General features: G+C 38.6%; 1 protein-coding gene across 4 annotated transcripts in view; it reads left to right on the plus strand.

The window, feature by feature from the left end:
* Positions 1–2,355: 2,355 nt before the first annotated feature.
* Positions 2,356–23,611, plus strand: part of SPAST (spastin) — a 45,570-nt gene continuing 24,314 nt past the window's right edge. The window contains exons 1-4 of one of the 4 annotated variants that reach the window (XM_074896888.1): positions 2,356–2,889; positions 6,888–6,974; positions 8,227–8,310; positions 18,301–18,396. In XM_074896888.1, coding sequence (XP_074752989.1) covers positions 2,481–2,889; positions 6,888–6,974; positions 8,227–8,310; positions 18,301–18,396 — 676 coding nt within the window. In that variant the 5' untranslated portion in view covers positions 2,356–2,480. The remainder of the gene's footprint in view (positions 2,890–6,887; positions 6,975–8,226; positions 8,311–18,300; positions 18,397–23,611) is intronic. The other 3 variants (XM_074896889.1, XM_074896890.1, XM_074896891.1) reach the window with 3 other exon arrangements.

Raw genomic sequence — 23,611 nt, forward strand, 5'->3', positions numbered from 1 at the left:
ACCTCAGTAGCTCTCAGTATTTTATTTGTAGAACAGTGAGGGTGTGACAAAGCAAACAAGCAACAACCCAGCAAACAAAACAACCAAAAATAAAAGGGGGGTAAGACCGAAGCACGGAGGAAGGGGTTTGTCATCGTGTTGAATATTGCAGTAGCAAAACCAGGAACATAATGTGAGAATGCTGATGTGCAGGTGCCTCCCCTTGTAGGCCCGGGTGAATGTACTAAAGGGTTTTAAGATTTGAAATAAACCAGAGGAGCAGGGAGCTGGTGGATCTGTCTCATCAGGCTGTTCTGCTGATTAAGGATACCAATTAAACCCAGACACCAGAGTGGAAAGAGTAGGCATATTTTACTGGTGATAACCAATGTAACAGTGAGGGGTGGAAACAAACCTCTACAACTCAGAGTTATAAAGCAGGCATGTTTATTCTGGCCAGGGTGCAAGGGGATTTCTCCACAAAGCTTGCACACCGTCTCTGACAAGTAGCCAGCTATTTATTACAACAAAACATACATATTCATTAGGAAGGGCTGGGTTATTACAATTAGTTCGGGGAATAGGTGTGATTATTATACTTCTCCCCTTGAATAATTATGTGGTCCTCTTCACGGTGTCCTGCTGTTCAGCAAAGTCCAGATGTCTCCTTCCTCTTCATGAACGTTTCAGCTTTGCTTCCTGCGCATGCTCTCTGGCCCTTTGGTTCCTCTCCAGGTTGTGGAGTCAGCTTTTTACCAGTTTGTTTTGTTAATTGGAACTTTTGTGTCTATCAAGATGTCCCAGGAAGTAAGTGCTTTAGCTGGTATGGCTCCCCCTTTATCTCAAAGACAGGGATTAGTTTACCATCCTGTTTTCTGTAAGAATGTTATCTAATTAACATTGCCTGAGGGCTAGCATTTTTTAAGGGGCCCCACAACTTTGTTGTGTTTTTTGTTTGTTTTTTTTTTCTTTTTTTTCTTTGCTTTCCTTAGATCAACAGTGTAATACAGAAAACATGCTGCAAGAAAAGGTATAATAGTGCACTTAAAGCAGCAAAGAGGAAAAACCAGGGTAACGCATCAAATCATTATTACACGAGAGAGAGCATAGAGATTAAGAAAAATACATCACCACTTGCATGCATTACCATCACCCAGACCCGCAGTGCCTGGGGAGCCCCGGTTACAGCGAGGGTTTGCAGAGCCTGTCCCGTCAAGTGGGAAATCCTACGCGGTGCCTCCACCCATAGGTGAGGCTTCCAAAGTCGCTGCAAACGGGCCCAGCCTTATATACCAGAGATCGACAAACCAGAATAGCTGGCACCTTTGTTTTGAGCAGAAAATTTCTGGTTTCATCCTCCTGTTGGATTCCACCCAAAGCCTGGCCAGGGCTCAGGGGGGGAAACCAAGGGAATTTCTAACAAGGCCAGATACTTGGGTTCTCAGCCTTGAACAAGGCTAAACAAGGGACGTTGGATACATTCTCTCCTCACTACTGACTATATTTTGTCTAAGCTGCATCTTTCACTGGCGAGTTTACATACTTTGTTAAACATTACAGACTAAGGTAGTAGCTTCGGCTTGGGGCCTGTTGTTCAGGCTTCAGTACTTCAATGCTTTAGCACTTTTTACATCAGCATAAGTGAATTGTTATAACTTAGTACAAAACCTACTAGCACAATGGTTTCAGTTATAAAATATACAAGATTCATCTATAGGTCAACTCTGGCTTGGGCCGGATGCCCAAGCCTTAGCACTTCACAGGCAAGACTCAAATAAATAAATAGTATGGTCGGGCAAGTAATTGGTAACAGCGGCTGGGACAACTGGGTATTTACATTTGTAGAGAGCGTGGTAAAAGAGTTAAGATTTTTCACCCAAATGATGTATCCGTAAGGTATACTCCGTTACAATCGTTGCCCCGACGCGCGGAGGCGGCCTGTCATTTCACCCACAGGAAGGGGGCGCAGACAAAGCGCCGGCCAACAGCCCCTCGGGGCCGTTGGCAGCGGCCGGAGGACGGGCACAACACCCTGGGGGCCGCCACAGCCCCGGCCTGAGGGGCCGCCGCTCGGGAAAAGGAGGACGTTGTCCCCAACCCTCGTCTCCCCCTGAAAACCACCGCGCGCGGGGGGTGCCCGCTCTGCGCTTCGCCTGCAGGGAGGTTCACGACTGCAGCCAGAAAAAAAATAATTTTACCCAATTATTCCTCGTCCTTCCACTCGGCGTGTTTCAGCGCGCTGAAACGCAGCGGCCCCGGCCAGGGCTGGAGCGGGCGACCGCCCTCCTGCCGGGCCCCGCCGCGGGGCACGCCGGGAGCTGTAGGCGCCCCGCCGCGCCCTCCCGCCTCCCATTGTCGCTGTCGCGGCGGCGGCGCCCCGCGCTCGGCCAGGGCCGCTGCGCGCTCCTCCCCCCGGGGCCGGGCGAAAGGGGCGTCGCCGCCGCCGCCGCCATGGCCGGTTGTTGTCAGTCCCTGGCAGCGGGTTATGGCGACGGCGGTGAATGAATTCTCCGGGCGGCAGAGGGAAGAAGAAGGGCTCAGCCGGCTCCAGCTCCGCGCCCCCGGCTGCCGGGGCCTCCCCGTCCTCGCCGCCCGGGCCGGCCCCTCCCGTGCCGCCGGCGGGGGCGGCGGCAGCAGCGGCGTCCCCCCACAAGCGGAACCTGTACTACTTCTCGTACCCGCTCTTCGCCGCCTTCGCCCTGCTCCGCTTCGTCGCTTTCCAGCTCGGGCTGCTCTTCGCCTGGCTCTGCGAGCGCCTCTCCCGCGGCGCCCTCATGGCCGCCAAGGGCAGCAGGGCCGGGGCCGGCGACGCGCCCGAGCCCGGCGGGGCGCCCGAGACGGTGCGGGCCTGTCACAAGCGGGCCTTCGAGTGCATCTCCATGGCGCTGCGCATCGACGAGGACGAGAGAGGTAGGGGAGCGCCGGCGGCCGCCCCGGCCTGCGGGGGGAGGCGCGCCGGGCCGGGCCGTGCGGGCAGGGCCCCTCGGCCGTGCGCCGGCGGGCCGGGGCTGCCGCTTTCGGCGGAGAACAACAAAACGGGATTATGTGAGAGAGGATCTGTGCGAGGGGAGCGAGCTGCCTGCCGGCACTTGCGTGCGGTCGGGGTGCTCCGCTCCCCACCGGCTCCGGCCCGGGTCTGGAAGCTGCGGCTCAGACTCGTTCCCCACTCAAAGCAAGTCTTCGCGTGTCACCCGATAACTAAAGTTTTTGGTGCGGAGATCTGGGTGAGGCGATTAAAAGTCGGCGGCGGGTGACTAACTAGCTTTCGACTCAGCCAAGCCAGCCGGACAACAAAAGCGCCAGGGACAATAATAAGGGGGCATCCGTTAGTGTACTGACTGACAAATGGAAGTGTTGCAGCGTTCAGGAGACTTGGCCTACAAACTGCCCATTTGGAGTCGCCTGACTTTTAAGGAAAGACATTTTCATTGGTATTTTGGCAGTTCTTAAAAATTATTTCTCTTAAGTTGTTTGATATGCTTATTCTTAAAACACCTATCACTGTGTGACTAGAAGACCTTAAGCAAAATGTTTAGGATTTGGTGAGGAATTTTTTTTTTTTTTTTGTCTAGAGGATAAAAAAAAAGCAGTTGATACTGCATTCGATTTAGCCATTTAGTCTAAATGCAGCAGCACAACTCTGTCAGCATCCAAAAGGGGCATGCTGTGCTGGGTTTTAAAATTCTCTGGAAACATCAGAATAACTTATTATATCCTTTCAGTGGAGCTTTAGTGAAACTGCTATTCTAGAGGAGGTGGTTAAAAATATAGGAATAGACCTTCAATGGAAGCTACATGCTGAGAGCACCATAAAAGCGAGGGATGTGTCTTGCTTTGCATTGACAATTTGGGAGTGGCAGTGGTAAGCTCTGGGAGGAAAAAAAAAAACTGCCACGTGCAGCAAGGTTAGTTCAGAACAGATCTACAGTATTAAAGCATTGAGGGTCATAGGAGCGAAGTGTGAAAGAAGGTGAGCTAGCTTGAGACTTCAGTGTTGTTGATGGTTGCTCTGAGTAGCTAAGTCTTAAATTATCAGGTGCCTGTTCCACTGCTGTGGCTTTTTAACGGTTGGTGGTTTGGAAGGTAAGCCTTCAAATACTGATTTTAATAATGCACTTGCTTTATAGATATTCTTAGAGTTGTCATATATGAATGAGCTGCACAGGTTGTACATTTAGTAAGAAAAAAATCCTTGCTTGTAACGTAAGCAGTTGCAAAGCTGCTACAACCCTGCAAATGCAATATTCCTTTCACTGAGAAAGAACTCACTTTAATACATAGGTTTGTTATTTGCATATCTGTTTTTACTGGAATACGTGCATACCTTTGAATTCATTTGATACGTAAACAATTTTTTTTTAATAACTTCCAACGGAAAACAATTTATTAGGCATAGTTTGGGAAGCGGTTAGGATTTCTGGATTGTCTTAATATACTGTTAAATACCTGGCATTTTTGATGTTCTGGAACCGATGTGTGCTTTAGTAATTATGACAGAACTTTTGTTAATTTTTATGCTTCCGAATTATCGTGGAAATTAATATCCTTGTTTTGGTATTTTCAAGCTTAATGTCTCTTCCTGAGACTGAGAAGGCACGTGTGGTGGGTAGGCCCCCCTGCCTGCAGCTAAGCACCTCCATAGCTGCTGGTTTACTCCCCTCAGTGGGACAGGGGAGAGAATATGAAAAGCAAAAGTGAGAAAACTTGTGGTTCAGCATAAAGACATGTTAATAAGTAAAGGAAAGAGGTGGGGGGAAGACAAGTGATGCAAAGGCAACTTCTTACCAGTGCCCAGCCAGTTTCTGAGCAATGGCTGCCTTAGAAGACAGCCCCCCACCTTGTTCTTCCTCTACCCAAGTTGTTACTGCTGAGCATGATACTGCAGGATATGGAATATCCCTTTGGCCAATTTGGGTCAGTTATCCTGCTGGTGTCCCCTCCCAACTTCTTGTGTGCCACCAGCCTACTCACTGGGCATCTAGAGGGGGAAAAAGAAAACCTTGGGCTGTGCAAGTTGTTCAGCAATAGCCAAAACATTGGTGTGTTAACACTGTTTTAGTCACAGATCCAAAACAGAGGAAGGCAGGGGCTGCTATGAAGAAAATTAGCTCCATCCCAGCCAGACCCACTACAGCAAATCAGTGACTTCTAAGTAATGTGACTTTTTAATTGTACTTTTAATGTCTTAATCACTGAGAACTAGTAAATCATTCTGTGCAGATTCAGAGCACCACATGTGCAAACAGCACAGTGTGGTATACTGCTTTTAAAACTTCTCCAGTTGAAAAGTGGAAGTGAGATTTTAATGATGAACTTGGCATGTTTGCAGCTCCTCTTCAGAACAGCCAAGCAATTCAGGCAATAGCAGAGGTGGCTGGAATAATCTCAAATTTGATTTGATAGCCATAATCAGCATTAGATTTACACTGCAGTCAACTATTTCTATAGGTGGTGGGGAGAAGCTTAAAGAAAAAAAGGCTACAGAGAGGATCAGAGTCACTTAGCTTTGATGATTTAATTTACCTAGCTTTGTCCTTAACAGTCAGGATATATGAGGCTGGCAGAGAAAGGGCAGTAATAAAATTATTCCCAAGGTGTGTGGTGTACATGGCTGTAGGAGAGTGTTGCTCCTGTGGTTTGTGTGGGTAAGAAGAGCAAGGTGTGAAATTACCTGCACAGGGTAGCCTGCCAGATTTTATTAAAAGATTTTGCATCTGGAGGGGAGCAAGAGAAAATCCTCATGAGGTTTCTAGAAGTGTATTGAAATATTTTTACTGGCACTAAAGTTTGCTAGAAAACAGGTTTGGGACTGAAGTTATCAAAAGCTAACTTCAGAAACAACACAATCACTGGTATCTGGCACTTAGGAATAGTTACGTGAAATGTTATTCCTTCTGAAACTAGGGTAATGATATCTGAAGGTGTCATTCTAGGTGTTCTTTTTTCTAGCGCTAGCAGCTTATTAATGTTGTTCAGGTTTAAATTGTAATACCTAATGTTCAGTATTCCAGTGTGGAAAGGCATGCTTTATGTGATATAGATACTTTGCGAAAGTACCTTTCCATATGCAGGCAAGTATCTTCTTAAGGAAGAGTATTTATAGAAAGGGAGCAATGTGGAGTAGCTATGACTATCTCTTCAATGGGTTATTTGCTGTCATGGTGTCAGATAGTATAGGTTAGGCGTAGGCATGTTCGTGGTTGTGTTTGCTGTAATATCCATTTAGGACGTTGTGGTACAGAGATGTGCTCTAATTCTGTCTATTGTGCTTGTGAAAGTTGACATACACCTTCAATACAGCAGTTTTGTGATAGGATAAACAAATACCCCAGTGACAAATGAGCTGCTCTGTGCAAGTTAACCAGAGGGAAAGTGTCTCTTGTCTCACTCATGTAGTATCTTCGACTCGGTGCTTTTCTTCTTGAGTTTATGTGCTCCTAGTGTTACTTTGGTATTGGCTGTCACTGGAAGATTAACAGGCATGTCTCAGCTTGTTCCAGAAAGACAGACTTTTCATTCCACCATTTCTGTTATGAATAAATGTGTAGGGTAGCTTTTTTACCTCTTTGTTTGTTTGTTTGGGTTTTTTTTTTGTTTCTTTTTTTGTGTGTGTGGGGGGGTTTTTTTGTTTTTTTTTTTTTTAGGGGATTGATCTCCTTAAGGTGGATGGATAAGTATTCTTAACAGGCAAAAGTGATTTGAGGCTGGTGTAGTACCTGTTTTTAATAGAAAAGCTTTTTTGAAACTAAGTAGACATCAAGTTGACAGTGTCCCTTTAAGTCTTTAAATCATAGGGTTTTGTTCAAATATCTCTTCATTCCTCTTACTTGTTTTATGCAGCATTATATGGAACCATTCCTAAGCTTTTAATTCATTACAGAAAATAATGGGTTCACTTCCTTTTTAAGCAGGACAAAAGGAACAAGCTGTTGAATGGTATAAGAAAGGAATTGAAGAACTGGAAAAAGGAATAGCTGTCTTAGTAATTGGTCAAGGTAAGCCAGTTTTGAGTTTTGTGGAAAAGATTTTGGTTATGGCTTCTTCAAAGTGAGGAATCAATATTGCTAAATATAGTAGGTGCTAGGAATGGTCTGCTGTATCAATTAATTCGTCAGAGTGTTTCTTATCCTGTTTTAGGTGTAGGTGAACACTGGTCCATTTCTCTGTTCTACCTTAGTGTTCTGGTCTGTAACACATGCAAATCTTTCTCCAGATAATTTCAGACTATGCAAAATCATAAGCAGGTAATGAAAATTCTAAAGTAAAATACTTGATTTCTCATATAACGGGAATGCCAAAATATTGAGTTCTGATTTGAATTGCCATTGACAGTTCATGTTCTCACTTTTGCAGAATTTTATGTTCTCTTCAGTATAACCTTAAAAACGAAACACCTCAGTTAGGAATGGTCTAGCACTGTGTTTTTGAATAGTTTACGCCAAAATAGCTGGACATTTCCAACAGAGGAAGAAAGCCGTCTGTGTATATGGAAACATTTTAAGCTGTAGTGTAGAAGCAGGGATGTATTGTAGAGAAATAGGTGTAGTGAAGGACTTGCTAAGAATTTCTGTCCTCAAAATAATACAATAACCCAAGCCTCTAACTGCTTTTGCAGATGGCTGTTTTGTTCCTTAGCTATGTTTAGAAATGTTTGCGAACAGTATATGGTGACATGTTACTTAGGCAGCAATACCAGTGACATCTGATACAACCTAAGTTGCACAGTTCTAAACAAACAAACAAAAAAGCCTCTAATAGGCATTATTTTTTTTAGGCAATGGTGATATTTAATGTTTGTAATTGTGTGTTTTGAAATGTAAAGGGACACAGTCAACTGAATTTAAATCTGTTAATTTTAACAAAGTGAATTATTTCAAATTGTACTTGCCTCTCAGTCACTTTTCAAGCTTTTTAAAAAATCTTTTTTATTTGAGTTCTGGTTAGAAAAACACAGTGACAAAGAACATATATTAGGTCAGCATGAAATGTTAGAGAATATGGAAAGTGAGGATTGGCTTCCCACTCCTCTACGAGCAATATTGTAAAGCAGGTAGTGTCAACTAACTTTAAATTCTTGATTAAATAGAAAGGTTTAGGATTTTTCCACTAGTTTTGCTACAGTGTTCCTTAGTGGAGGGGGTACATAAGGGGTGGGAGGAAGAGGAGGGAAGGCTGGGTGTCAGTATTTTAGCACTAAAGTAAGTTAATTTGCTGAATTGTGTTTTAACATTGATTTTTCTTTGTAAGGTGATCAGTGTGAACGGGCTCGACGTCTGCAATCTAAAATGATGACAAATTTGGCAATGGCCAAGGATCGCTTGCAGCTTTTAGGTACCAGTTACAATTCATGACTTTGGAAAGTTTGTCATTATTTGCACCACTTCATGTAATGCATTATTCTAAAATATTACTTTGATTTTTTAAAGTGAAATCATTATCTGTGTAGGGTCTCTTAAGTTTGGTTTTTTGTTTTTTAGACTAAGTAATATGTTTTCAGTGCTGCTGATGGATTTTGAAATTGGAATCTCATGACCCACTTCCCTGTGCCTTTAGAAATAGGTATAAAAGTAACTGAGAAGTCTTTATATTCTAGCATGTTTGACTCATAAAATGAGGAAGTCTTGACTAGCTCTTGGAGTTAGTTTAGGATTTTTGTGTTAGAACTGTGGTAAAACTTATGAGAGATTGCTAACCACGAGTGTTGTGTGCCTTCTGTAAGTGTAACTACTTCATGTTCTGTTAATTCTGCTGTCAATTATATCACAATCTTCCTGATTATTTGTATGTACTGTAATAATAATCTTTTAGCATTATGTAGACCATAAGGTTGTGAAATCCTAATTCTTGTAATTTTTATCTAATAGTGTTCTATTTTAAGATTAGCAGGTAAGATCACTTCTTTTCAGAAGCATAGTGCTGTATAATTTTAGCTTTATCAAAATTAAGTGTTGTATATAAGCTCTTAATGGACAGAGTAAAACAGGCAGGATTGGAAATGGCATCTTACTGTGCATCATGAATAAAGGCCCCCCCATCGAGCAGCAAACCCACATATTTTGTGTAGTGCGTCCTCTAAATTGAGAGCTTTGAAAATGCTTTCAGTTCAGACAGTAAAACAAAAAGAAAGGGTTTTTTTTTAATGGCTCTTTGAGGGACAACTAACAAATGTACTTGAGTTTAACTTGTGTATCTGCAGCTTTAGTCTTGCACTATGTTGTTTTGAGTCTTACTAACTCCCTCTCCTAGGAGCATGTAGAGCAGACAAAAACTCACGCTCATTTCTCCTCTTCTACTTCGTGATTCTGTGGCCCTAACTGTTGATTGACAAGAAAGTTGTGACCACCACAAGGAAGTGAATCCCTTTTGTTTCTCTTGAGTTCCTGGTGTCCTTGGCTCTTTTTGAAAAAAAAAGTGAAGGAACATGGGGTGAAAGAGGCTTCTATGCTTTATTACGGGTATTTGTGGGTAGAACCTTAGTATCTGCAGAAAAGAGATTTTCTACTCATTAGGATTAAAGGCTGACTTCTAGGAATAACACAAACTAGGGAACAAAAGAGTGAAAGTGATTACATGCTAACAATCTTTCATAAAGTATGGCTGGTTGCTGATAGCCTAGTTGTAAGAAATTAGGATTTCTTTAAAAAAAATTTGCTGTTCTTTGAGCCTTGCAGTAGTAATGCCTGTATTTTGTGGGTAGTGCTTCATTCTTGCTTGTGTTATTGTAGTAGCACTTGTGACGTTGCTAAGTTTTTTACTTGCTGTGCTCTGAAAAGATAAAAAGGGTAAACATAGCAAAAAGCTTGCAGTCAAGCTGGTATATTTATCTTCACTACCAGAATGTGTGATAAGTTGCTTCACTTGTATTCACTTCACTTGTATTCACTTCACTTGTATTCACTTCACTTGTATTCACTTCACTTGTATTCACTTCACTTGTATTCACTTCACTTGTATTCACTTCACTTGTATTCACTTCACTTGTATTCACTTCACTTGTATTCACTTCACTTGTATTCACTTCACTTGTATTCACTTCACTTGTATTCACTTCACTTGTATTCACTTCACTTGTATTCACTTCACTTGTATTCACTTCACTTGTATTCACTTCACTTGTATTCACTTCACTTGTATTCACTTCACTTGTATTCACTTCACTTGTATTCACTTCACTTGTATTCACTTCACTTGTATTCACTTCACTTGTATTCACTTCACTTGTATTCACTTCACTTGTATTCACTTCACTTGTATTCACTTCACTTGTATTCACTTCACTTGTATTCACTTCACTTGTATTCACTTCACTTGTATTCACTTCACTTGTATTCACTTCACTTGTATTCACTTCACTTGTATTCACTTCACTTGTATTCACTTCACTTGTATTCACTTCACTTGTATTCACTTCACTTGTATTCACTTCACTTGTATTCACTTCACTTGTATTCACTTCACTTGTATTCACTTCACTTGTATTCACTTCACTTGTATTCACTTCACTTGTATTCACTTCACTTGTATTCACTTCACTTGTATTCACTTCACTTGTATTCACTTCACTTGTATTCACTTCACTTGTATTCACTTCACTTGTATTCACTTCACTTGTATTCACTTCACTTGTATTCACTTCACTTGTATTCACTTCACTTGTATTCACTTCACTTGTATTCACTTCACTTGTATTCACTTCACTTGTATTCACTTCACTTGTATTCACTTCACTTGTATTCACTTCACTTGTATTCACTTCACTTGTATTCACTTCACTTGTATTCACTTCACTTGTATTCACTTCACTTGTATTCACTTCACTTGTATTCACTTCACTTGTATTCACTTCACTTGTATTCACTTCACTTGTATTCACTTCACTTGTATTCACTTCACTTGTATTCACTTCACTTGTATTCACTTCACTTGTATTCACTTCACTTGTATTCACTTCACTTGTATTCACTTCACTTGTATTCACTTCACTTGTATTCACTTCACTTGTATTCACTTCACTTGTATTCACTTCACTTGTATTCACTTCACTTGTATTCACTTCACTTGTATTCACTTCACTTGTATTCACTTCACTTGTATTCACTTCACTTGTATTCACTTCACTTGTATTCACTTCACTTGTATTCACTTCACTTGTATTCACTTCACTTGTATTCACTTCACTTGTATTCACTTCACTTGTATTCACTTCACTTGTATTCACTTCACTTGTATTCACTTCACTTGTATTCACTTCACTTGTATTCACTTCACTTGTATTCACTTCACTTGTATTCACTTCACTTGTATTCACTTCACTTGTATTCACTTCACTTGTATTCACTTCACTTGTATTCACTTCACTTGTATTCACTTCACTTGTATTCACTTCACTTGTATTCACTTCACTTGTATTCACTTCACTTGTATTCACTTCACTTGTATTCACTTCACTTGTATTCACTTCACTTGTATTCACTTCACTTGTATTCACTTCACTTGTATTCACTTCACTTGTATTCACTTCACTTGTATTCACTTCACTTGTATTCACTTCACTTGTATTCACTTCACTTGTATTCACTTCACTTGTATTCACTTCACTTGTATTCACTTCACTTGTATTCACTTCACTTGTATTCACTTCACTTGTATTCACTTCACTTGTATTCACTTCACTTGTATTCACTTCACTTGTATTCACTTCACTTGTATTCACTTCACTTGTATTCACTTCACTTGTATTCACTTCACTTGTATTCACTTCACTTGTATTCACTTCACTTGTATTCACTTCACTTGTATTCACTTCACTTGTATTCACTTCACTTGTATTCACTTCACTTGTATTCACTTCACTTGTATTCACTTCACTTGTATTCACTTCACTTGTATTCACTTCACTTGTATTCACTTCACTTGTATTCACTTCACTTGTATTCACTTCACTTGTATTCACTTCACTTGTATTCACTTCACTTGTATTCACTTCACTTGTATTCACTTCACTTGTATTCACTTCACTTGTATTCACTTCACTTGTATTCACTTCACTTGTATTCACTTCACTTGTATTCACTTCACTTGTATTCACTTCACTTGTATTCACTTCACTTGTATTCACTTCACTTGTATTCACTTCACTTGTATTCACTTCACTTGTATTCACTTCACTTGTATTCACTTCACTTGTATTCACTTCACTTGTATTCACTTCACTTGTATTCACTTCACTTGTATTCACTTCACTTGTATTCACTTCACTTGTATTCACTTCACTTGTATTCACTTCACTTGTATTCACTTCACTTGTATTCACTTCACTTGTATTCACTTCACTTGTATTCACTTCACTTGTATTCACTTCACTTGTATTCACTTCACTTGTATTCACTTCACTTGTATTCACTTCACTTGTATTCACTTCACTTGTATTCACTTCACTTGTATTCACTTCACTTGTATTCACTTCACTTGTATTCACTTCACTTGTATTCACTTCACTTGTATTCACTTCACTTGTATTCACTTCACTTGTATTCACTTCACTTGTATTCACTTCACTTGTATTCACTTCACTTGTATTCACTTCACTTGTATTCACTTCACTTGTATTCACTTCACTTGTATTCACTTCACTTGTATTCACTTCACTTGTATTCACTTCACTTGTATTCACTTCACTTGTATTCACTTCACTTGTATTCACTTCACTTGTATTCACTTCACTTGTATTCACTTCACTTGTATTCACTTCACTTGTATTCACTTCACTTGTATTCACTTCACTTGTATTCACTTCACTTGTATTCACTTCACTTGTATTCACTTCACTTGTATTCACTTCACTTGTATTCACTTCACTTGTATTCACTTCACTTGTATTCACTTCACTTGTATTCACTTCACTTGTATTCACTTCACTTGTATTCACTTCACTTGTATTCACTTCACTTGTATTCACTTCACTTGTATTCACTTCACTTGTATTCACTTCACTTGTATTCACTTCACTTGTATTCACTTCACTTGTATTCACTTCACTTGTATTCACTTCACTTGTATTCACTTCACTTGTATTCACTTCACTTGTATTCACTTCACTTGTATTCACTTCACTTGTATTCACTTCACTTGTATTCACTTCACTTGTATTCACTTCACTTGTATTCACTTCACTTGTATTCACTTCACTTGTATTCACTTCACTTGTATTCACTTCACTTGTATTCACTTCACTTGTATTCACTTCACTTGTATTCACTTCACTTGTATTCACTTCACTTGTATTCACTTCACTTGTATTCACTTCACTTGTATTCACTTCACTTGTATTCACTTCACTTGTATTCACTTCACTTGTATTCACTTCACTTGTATTCACTTCACTTGTATTCACTTCACTTGTATTCACTTCACTTGTATTCACTTCACTTGTATTCACTTCACTTGTATTCACTTCACTTGTATTCACTTCACTTGTATTCACTTCACTTGTATTCACTTCACTTGTATTCACTTCACTTGTATTCACTTCACTTGTATTCACTTCACTTGTATTCACTTCACTTGTATTCACTTCACTTGTATTCACTTCACTTGTATTCACTTCACTTGTATTCACTTCACTTGTATTCACTTCACTTGTATTCACTTCACTTGTATTCACTTCACTTGTATTCACTTCACTTGTATTCACTTCACTTGTATTCACTTCACTTGTATTCACTTCACTTGTATTCACTTCACTTGTATTCACTTCACTTGTATTCACTTCACTTGTATTCACTTCACTTGTATTCACTTCACTTGTATTCACTTCACTTGTATTCACTTCACTTGTATTCACTTCACTTGTATTCACTTCACTTGTATTCACTTCACTTGTATTCACTTCACTTGTATTCACTTCACTTGTATTCACTTCACTTGTATTCACTTCACTTGTATTCACTTCACTTGTATTCACTTCACTTGTATTCACTTCACTTGTATTCACTTCACTTGTATTCACTTCACTTGTATTCACTTCACTTGTATTCACTTCACTTGTATTCACTTCACTTGTATTCACTTCACTTGTATTCACTTCACTTGTATTCACTTCACTTGTATTCACTTCACTTGTATTCACTTCACTTGTATTCACTTCACTTGTATTCACTTCACTTGTATTCACTTCACTTGTATTCACTTCACTTGTATTCACTTCACTTGTATTCTTCATTCAGAGTGCAGATTGAAGGGTAAATGGATAGACTAGTGTTTATTGCATAAGTTGATGTCAAACAGGGTTTTATTTGAATTTTACTTTGAAATTGTCAGTTTAGTACTTCGTTCTGCTTAAGTTCTTGTTCAGTTTGCACTAAGGATCTGCCTCAAACAGTGCACCTGAGAGCAAAATTTGGGTAGAAAGGAGCAAGTGAGATCATCAGCCTTTTCAGGAAGAAAAAAGATGTTGTGTGGAGAGATACTGCAATGGATTTAAATCCCTGCAAGCTTAATCATTATGGATCTATTTGGGTACTGTTTGTTATGCTATCTAACCAGCTTTCAAGTTTTGACAACATCTGTTTTTATTACTTTATATGTTACTTTACATGAATTTTGTAGAAATTTAATGTAATCTAGAGTTGAATTGCATGTGCAATTACAAATATAACTTTTAGCATGTTACTTGTAGTAACAGATAGTTGGAAATTTCTAAGTGGTGTAGAGATCCTTTAGTAGTTGAGCTAAACCTGAGGCTCTTCAAGTTCTTAAGGTTCAATAAAATGATCTTTCCTATGAATCTAACTCTTAAGATCAAGGAGTAAGTGTTTTCCTCTACTCCTGTGGAATTTCTCCATTTCTTAAGGGAGAATAGGCAAGTCCTTTATTGCATTAACTGGCAGGATAAAACAGACTTAAAATAGACAATATCAAACATTTCATCCTGTTTGCTAGACAGAGATGTGATTGCAGACTGCCTAACTGAAGCATCTTAACTGACTAATCCAGCCAGGCAAGTTACATTGGTAACATGTAGAAAGTGAAAATTAAATCATATGAATTATAACTATGCCTTAAAAGCGATCAGTGCTTTGGTTTTTTTTTTTTTTTTGAAAGGTGTTGGATCATCATTGTAAGCTTAAGTTGCATGACACCACTGATGGAGGTGTTGGACACCACTGATGGGAGTGTGATGTCTGATCACACCCATATGTTATCACCATGTGTCATCACACCACTGATGCCTTTTAATGGTTGACCCAGAGGATGTAGCTACTTATCTTGGGTGTTGGCTTTACTATCTTGAGTCTAAATTACTGTATCATATTCTGTTTAAAGCTGTCCTATGACACAGCCTGAAAGCTGAAGCTACTCCAGGTATGTTTCAGAGCACCTCAAGGTGACTCAATCACTCCGGCAGTCCAGTGACAATAATGAGTTGTGCTAGCTGTCAGGGGACTTCTGAGTTCTACCACTTAAATTGGTGGCAGCCCCTGTTTCTGATATGGTTTACGTTGTGTTAGCTGTGCAGTTATTTAGATGAGTGGGTAAATCTTGCTCTGATGGACTTGATAGACCTGATCTCTCCTGAATGACTGATCACCCATGTTGGAAATGTTGTATTTTATATATTTAGAATCACAGGAGGATAGATATTTGTTTTCTACAATAGATACATAAAACTCAGCAGTTTGCTGCACCTATAGATAACCACAGTGTCCAGTGCAACAGTATTTGGTTCTAATGCTACACATGTGTTGTACCAGTCTGTGTTCTCCCATTTCAGAGAGACTTTCTGTAGGGGGACAGATTTCTGTTGACACCAGTGCTTTTCTGTGTACTATGTATAGCTTCAGTATTTTGGTTGAAATATGCACATGGCACATAATTAAAATAACTTTCATTATCATCCTCTTTGGTAATAATGCTGCCTGTGTTATAGATAGGAGCTTCAGTGGACACTTTTGGGGATTCTTCCATTTTTCTGAAGATCATGGTGGTTTTGCTTCAGGCTTGTGTTTTAGGGCAGTGGTTCTTTTGTTAGAAATCAGTTACCCTGAACTCAAGGTCTAGTATTGCCTAAATAAGACAACAGCTGCAGTGGTGTTTATTTGGTAGGTTTATGTCAGTGTTGTCTTATCAAATAGAAATAATGAATGAGATTGTGTAAACTTTTTTATCCCTAATGACTGGAGACACAGCGAGAAAGCATTCAAATTGAAGGTGATAGGGTGTCCTGTTAATTCCTTGGAATAATATTTAACAGCTCAATTTATTTTCATTATTCCAGAGGGCTCTACAGGCTACTCAGTCTCTCAAGGAAAACAATATATTTGCTTTATGTAGTTTTCTGTGCAATATTAAAATGACATATTAATGTGTAATATGATAGGAAGACAGTGTGTGAATTGAAACTGGACAACAGTTGGCTTACGGGTTTTTTGTTGCGGTTTTGAACTTCCAGAATATGTGAAACAACGCTAAGCCATTGATAACTATGTTAAAACCACAGTCTCAAACTGTAGTGTTGAAGGAAATACCTTTTCCTGAATTCCTGCCCAAGCCAATTGATTTTATTATGGTCACTCGCTACCAAGTGTTTTTGCAAAGTTTAGCAATGTTCTCCAAAACTTAACTGCTTATCTAATATCTTACCAAGTCTATTAATACTAATTTTGTTTCCTGAGCTTCTCTATGTACTTTCCATTCAGATTTCATGCACTGGGCAGGGAGTAGACTACTCTGCTCTCTCCTTCAATAGTGCTGCACCCACTAAAATAGCACACTGTTTACAGTCAGTCATAGTAAAAGGACTTTTCTTAGACTTCTTTAGAGGGAGGTTTCTTAGTGTAACTTCTTGCAAGAAGTTGCAAAGCTTGTGGTTGTTTGCAGGCTGTTCTTGTGTGACTAACATTTTTTTGTTTTACTGTACCGGACTCTTCAATGTTTCTGATATAAACCAAAAACTCTGGGTGCACATACTAATCTTGAACTTCAGCTTTTCACATTTGCCTGTGGCTATTAAGTTTGCACTCAACTGAATCTTCTTCAGTCTGAATATTATTATTAAACCATTACTTAAAACTATTGAGTCTAAAGATACTTTTCCGGGAAGCTGAGTGATCAGGAGTGGGCAGAAGAAGAAAGGAATGGAGCAGAAAGACTGGAAAAAGATCTGTAATAAAGTGGAAGCAAGGAAGTGTTTATACTTGTTGATGGTACAATCTGCAAGCTCTGAGTGGCAATTCTTCCTCCAGTCAGGGCATTTATGATCATGGGTGCGCACATTTTCAGTAGGGTTCAGCTGCTTTTGCAATATGTGCTTTCATGTTGCCTGAGCACATTGGTCCTCTGCTTGGCCATCTCTCTTCCTGCAGTTTCTTGGTACTGTTATCTCCTGGGGGAGAGGAGAGAAGAAAAGGAGGGGGAGTGTTACAGCGTTTGCCTTGCATCCTTGCAAACCATGTTTTGTTTTTACAGAAAGAGGGGGTGTGTGAAAATGGTGGGAGAGGCTGTGAAGCACCCCAAAAGTAAGGCCTAGAGGTTTTTAACTGCAGTGGGAAAAGCAGGAGTGGTAGGTGAGCTGCAGAGAACTTACAGTTCTGAGACTTAGTTCTTGTTTTATGTCGTTTGCAGCCTTATGCCTCTTTGACTTACGCTTTGGCTAGTTTATCATGACAACTTAATTTCTTTTTCCTTAATCTTTAACCTTACAAATCTTGTATTCAGATGTTTCTGAAGTTAATCCTCTTAAAGGCTTGCATGACAATTTTATTGACTTAATTTCAAGGCAATTATATTTCTAAATAGAGATCTTGAAAGACATCATTGTAATGTAATATATGATGTTTTGCTTGAACAATTGAGGTTTCTGTAAAATATCGACTGGCTGTTACTACTGAAGTTGAACATTTAATTTGCAGGCAAGCGATGACTCCTTGCAGTTGGTCAGAAGTAAGACCTTGGGGAGGACTTTCAGAAATGGGTTATCAACACAAATATTTAGTAAATGAAGTTGAATTCATCCTGACCATTGCTTTTTTGGAAGTAACTATAATCACTGGACTGGAAAGATTGTTGTAATTAACTCGGCCATAAATGGCTAATTTTAAAGCTATTTTCAGTCATGTTCATACTGGCAGAATTTTCTTACAAATTTGTTAAACATGTAGAATAGATAGAAATAGTCCTTTTATCTTTAACACGGTATCAAGTATAACAAAGCCAAACTTGACATTTCTGTGCTCAACATACATAAATTTTCTTGGTTCATTTTTATTTTTTGTTTGTTTATTTTTCCTTTTTCCTCCCCCCTCCCCTCTGTCTACTGTGTAGAGAAGCTGCAGGCAGTTTTGCAAATTTCCAAGCCGCAAATGGAGGTCTGTAATGACAGTACTAACCTGGCATGCCGCAATGGACATCTCCAGTCAGGTGGGTTTGGTTTTACCAGTGCCTATTGAGGGGATGTCTCTCAGTTTCTGGTGTATTACAGGGAAAAATACGCAATGCTATATTCTGGCACCACCAACTTTTTAAAAAACCTGTTTTATATTTCTATTTTTAAAGGCTTTATATAAAATACATTCCATCCTTTCTATGACTTTGACAACACTGTTCTATTTTGTAGCATTCAGTTCTCTCTTACGATGACTGTCCTAGAATCCAAAACTATTTACTAAGACAATATTTTAGAAAGTATTTTTCATGTTATATTCTTAAAGGAATTAAATTAAAGCTGTTTTAGAAAGTGTCAAAGTCAATGCAGGATATGGAGGTTATATATTGTGTCTATAAGTAGTTCTTCCTTCATTGTATTGTGAGAGTGAATGTGTATTTGCATTAAGCTGCTTTACATTCCAAGGTTTTTTGCTCTTAGAAAGTGATACATGATTAAAACAAGGGGGAAGAAAACAGCTCTTGCTTTTTGTCAAAGATGATTGTCTTTATCCTTTCCCAGAAGACTGCACCAGGGATACTAAAGTACCAGAAGTAAACTTGTTTGTCCATACACAAGGACTAAAGTTGCTGTGCTGTTTGTGAATTGTCTTCAGGGAATGTTTTAAGCCAGCAGTAAGACATTGTCACAACTGTAATCTCAACTGGTAATTTGTACAGTAGATTTATAATGAGATTAAATAGAGATCTAACAAGCAATGGAATGCATAAAGCTTGTCTACTGAGACAAGAGCAGTATTCAGTTTTTAAGAGTAACTAAACTTGAAGCTTAGTGTAAACGACATCCTCTTTTTTTAGCTCCATTTTTAGTTTTTAAATCTTCTTACTGTTTGGTTTTATTCTTTCCAATGTATGAGAAGTTAAACTAGTGGAAATATGTCGTGTTAGGCACCTTTAGATTACTGTATGTGTGGTATTTTTCTACATTCATCAAAAAGATGTAGTTAAAATGGCTCTTTAGTGTAAGTTCCTATGTAGATTGAGCTTGAGAACTCTTTACCTTAAATGATCCAATACAACTCTTGTCTTTATACCTCGTTAGCTAGAGGTTGAATGAACAGATATGTACATATACACAAAAGTTGATTACATGCTCCATCTGATTCAGTATGAACAGCTTTTTCTTTATACTCTTTCCTTTATATGTTTTTGTAGCTTTTTCTCAATGTATCTCAGAATTGGATGCTGCAGGAGAAGGTTAGACCGAGCTTTCACTCTTAAAAGTGTTAATTTAGTTACTTAAATCCATTAGTAACAAAGCATAGAATATCCTTTGGCACCTACTGGAAATGAAAAAACACACATTTTGCCAGTTCTGTGGTGTATTTTTATTGGCAGAAATTCCTGTCTGCCAGGACCAGCAGTAGGTGGTCAATGTTGGTAAAGTTGTGGAAATCGCCATTAGTCAGTTTACCCACTGGGAGTCTTATTCATGGTGACATAGAGAAGATGGATGACTGAACCATTTCTGCAAAACTGTGGAGGAAAGGGTAGTGAAACAACTGCAAAGGAAGATCCCCATGATCTTCCAGGGATGCTCTTTTCTGAGAAAGTGTCTTCCAACTTTCTGAAAAGGAATGCTGGCTAATGAAGAAACTTCCATTTACCGTCTCAGTGGGATCTGTGAAGAGACAGAAGGACTAAAAGGCAGGTCATATAGGTACCAGGTATCTACTGATTACTTTGAACAAGACTTCAGAAGGCTTCCATTTTTTTTTTTTATGTTGCCAAGGGTAAACTTCAGATTCATAACTGTGGAAGTTGGATGTTTACCCACGTATGGAACTTCTCCTGCAGCTGTGGGGTCCCTGATAGTACCAGGGAAGTCAGCCTATGAAGAGTCATCTGAATTTCTTAATTGGCTGTTTGCTACGCTTGCATGCTCACTCACTCGTGCTCTTTCTGTGTCTTTTTTTTTTTTTTTTGGGGGGGGTGTGTAGGGAGTCTTTTTTGTAAGATGTGCTACACTCTTTTAAAAATATTTCCTTTATACATGTTGTAATAAGGGTGATATTTTCACATGAACAAGAGCAATCGTTTAAGAACACAAAGTAGAAAACTGTACAGTATCAGCTTGCAGGCTACTTGAGATAAGAGGACTGCTCTTACTGAGACAGTAGAGGTGCTGCAGAGGTAGTGATTCACAGAGCTCTGGCATAAGCTTCGTTTTTCAATCTACATAAAATATTACCCACACTGTTGCCTAATCAGGCTGGGCTTTTTAAAAGTCCAGGATTTTATGATGTGTGAAACATGGTCATTCATGGTATTGACATCAAGAAAATGCCTTTTTGCCCTTTCTTTGGTCAAAAAATGATTCGCTTTCTTTCATTTGCCTTTAAAGGCCAAAGTCTTTAAAGATGTTATTGCTTCTTAATTCTGTCTGGCATTCTGTTCTCACAGCTATACTGCACATTTTTTTTTTCCAAAATGTTACTGATTTGAGATTCTTCCTTCTTTCAAGGTACTGTGTCAGCCTTTCAGACCAATTTACTTGATTCTAGCACAAATGACTACCTATCCCTGTCTTACTCATTCAGTTTCCTGACTTACATAAATAGTTAGATATTTTTCTTTAAAATTTATGATAGATTTGTAATGAGGTTATATAAGACCTCATTACAGCAGTATCACCTGCCCTTCAGTTGCAGAAGGCTACGCAGTAACTTAAGAGTAATAACAAGTAGCCTTGACATGAAACTTTATTTTGAAATACATATTTATTGGTTAATTTCCATCATTCTTGTTCTCATAGCAAACTCAAATTGGATGTAAAACAATTTAACCGGTTTTGGGTGTTTTTTTGCTCAGAGATGCATGTTTTCCTCTGCGTTGTGGATTGTTATTTTTTGTTTTTTAAACTAGCTCAGGAAAGAGATTACGCCAGTTTTGCCAAAAGCAGTGTTTGAGTTTTATGAAGTTATTTACTGGGCATACAATACTAGTAGTATTACAGTAATTCCAGTGTACTATTTTACATTTAACATGTAAATCTCAGCATGATATACAATCAGAGAAAGCATTAAATTTCTCTTTCTCACCACAACATTATCACTGTGCAAGTAGCTAGTATTTTATCTCGATTTTCACTCAGAAGGATTTGCTGACATGTCTTTAATAGTGGGCATATATGGGCAGTGTTTTTCAAGTTGCAAAAATTCTACTCTTAATACTGAAGTTTTTTTAAGGAGTTTCCCAAGTGGAAGAACAAGTAGCAGTAAAAGAGTTTTTAACACCATAATTTCGCAACAGTGCTTGGACACAGCTCTTACCAGTTCAGAAGGAGAATTGTGTCCCTGATCTGTGTAGCTGTGCTACCATTTGAAACATGAAACAGGTACTTGTTAGTTGCTGAAATTTTCTGTTAGGTAGATTTTATTACTTGAATGTACCTATTTGAAAATCTGAATATAAGTTTTGAAGGAATTACTATTTTGGGGGCTATTGTGAATGCTGATCTTGAAGCAATTGCAAGACATAGTTAACTCATGTATTTTGCTATGCAGTATTTGCAGAAAATGTATAGCTAAGCACTTCAAAGATTTTTTTTTTTTTTTTTTTTAAAATAAAACTACATACTTAAAAGTTACAGACAGTTCTACACTGGTGAATTGTTGGATTGTTTTTTCCATCTTGGAGTCCACAGGCCACATACAATAACTTCTCCTAGTCACTTTATATCAGTATCAATAGGCATATGTAAGGAATTTCTGAAGAATACTCCCTGATGATTTTTAAGCTTTCACAACTAAAAGCTGGAAACTGTTCTGCAATACTGGATTTGCTGCTGCTAATTTTAAACTTTTTTTTTATGCTTAAGTAGTTATAAAGCAAAAGCTTGTTTCTTAATATGATCCTTAGTCTGTTTTAGATGCACAAAAGAAATTATAATTGGTTTGCTTTTTAGAAAAACAAAGCATACTGTTATCTTTATTAAATATATAAGCTAGAGATGCGTTTTTCCCAGCTTATACTACACACATGGAAACACAGAAACAATCAAGCTTCTCTTAAAGATGTTTGAATGTATCCTTACTTCACTTTACCTTTAAAAACAGTTAAATACAATAAATGCATTTTAACATTTGTGTGAGGGAGTCTTAAATTGGACATCTGTGTCTGCAGCTTATCACAATTTAACTAATAGAAAAACTTCGACAAAATTTTTCTCCTTGCTTGCTTGTAATTTGTTGTGTATATATTTGAATGCCAGATTAAAATTACAGAGATGCTTTCAGGACCAGATAGTTACTGTCTTTGTATTATCTAGTAGCGTTAGCTTGGAGCTTTGAAGTAAATTATTCTGTCCAGTCAAGAATGAGAGAGTAAAATCAAAATTAACAAGCCACTATTACTATCCTATAAGTATATATGAAGTAGACAATTGAATTGTTCAGTGTTTCAAAATACCATGGTTTGTATGTGTCATTAGAACATTTTAGGCACTTCCTTACTGTTTTATACAGAAGAGTGAAACATTTGGCAAAAGTCTGCTGGAGATATTACAAGAGGTTTAAGGCCACTTGCAGCATGTTTTCTGTCTTTCAGCAGATGACAAATACAAATGGATAAGAAATGTGTTTTGTGGATTTTGCATTTGTTACAGCAAAACATATTTTATATAATGAAATAATAGGGCCTATCAGTCTGACAGGAGACATACATGTGCTCTTAAAACACTTTTTAGAAATAGGTAAACTTTAGATAAACTCTGATTCTGAAAAGTTTGATCACGTTTCTATTTGCTTCTTCAATGAAATGTTGTGTATAAATTAAGTTTCCTCTGGAGTTGACACTGAACAACTATGGTCAAGAGTAGTACATCAGTGCTTCTTTCTGTGCTACGCATCAGGACTGACCACAGGACATATGTAAACTTAGTGATCTTGATTCCTGGAGGTGTAGCTAGAGTAAATTGTAATTCGTATTTAAACTTTTCTTTTTTCCCTTCCCTTCCCTGTATTTCCAGCTCCCTGATATACTTCTTACTTGTGCAATTTTATGATACTCAAAATTGCAATGTATGTGTACTGTTCTCAATAGTGTGAGTTGATCTGGGAAAGTGTGATAATTGAGCAACATGGTAGGGTGAAGGAGATGGAGAAAAACTACTTTAGTTTTTTGAAGCCTTCTCATGTTGACTTTTAAACCAGCTGTGCAAATGAGGCTGAAGGGGGGGAAAAAAAAAAAG

Source organism: Athene noctua, chromosome 1, assembly GCF_965140245.1.
Source record: "Athene noctua chromosome 1, bAthNoc1.hap1.1, whole genome shotgun sequence".
NCBI lineage: Eukaryota > Metazoa > Chordata > Aves > Strigiformes > Strigidae > Athene > Athene noctua.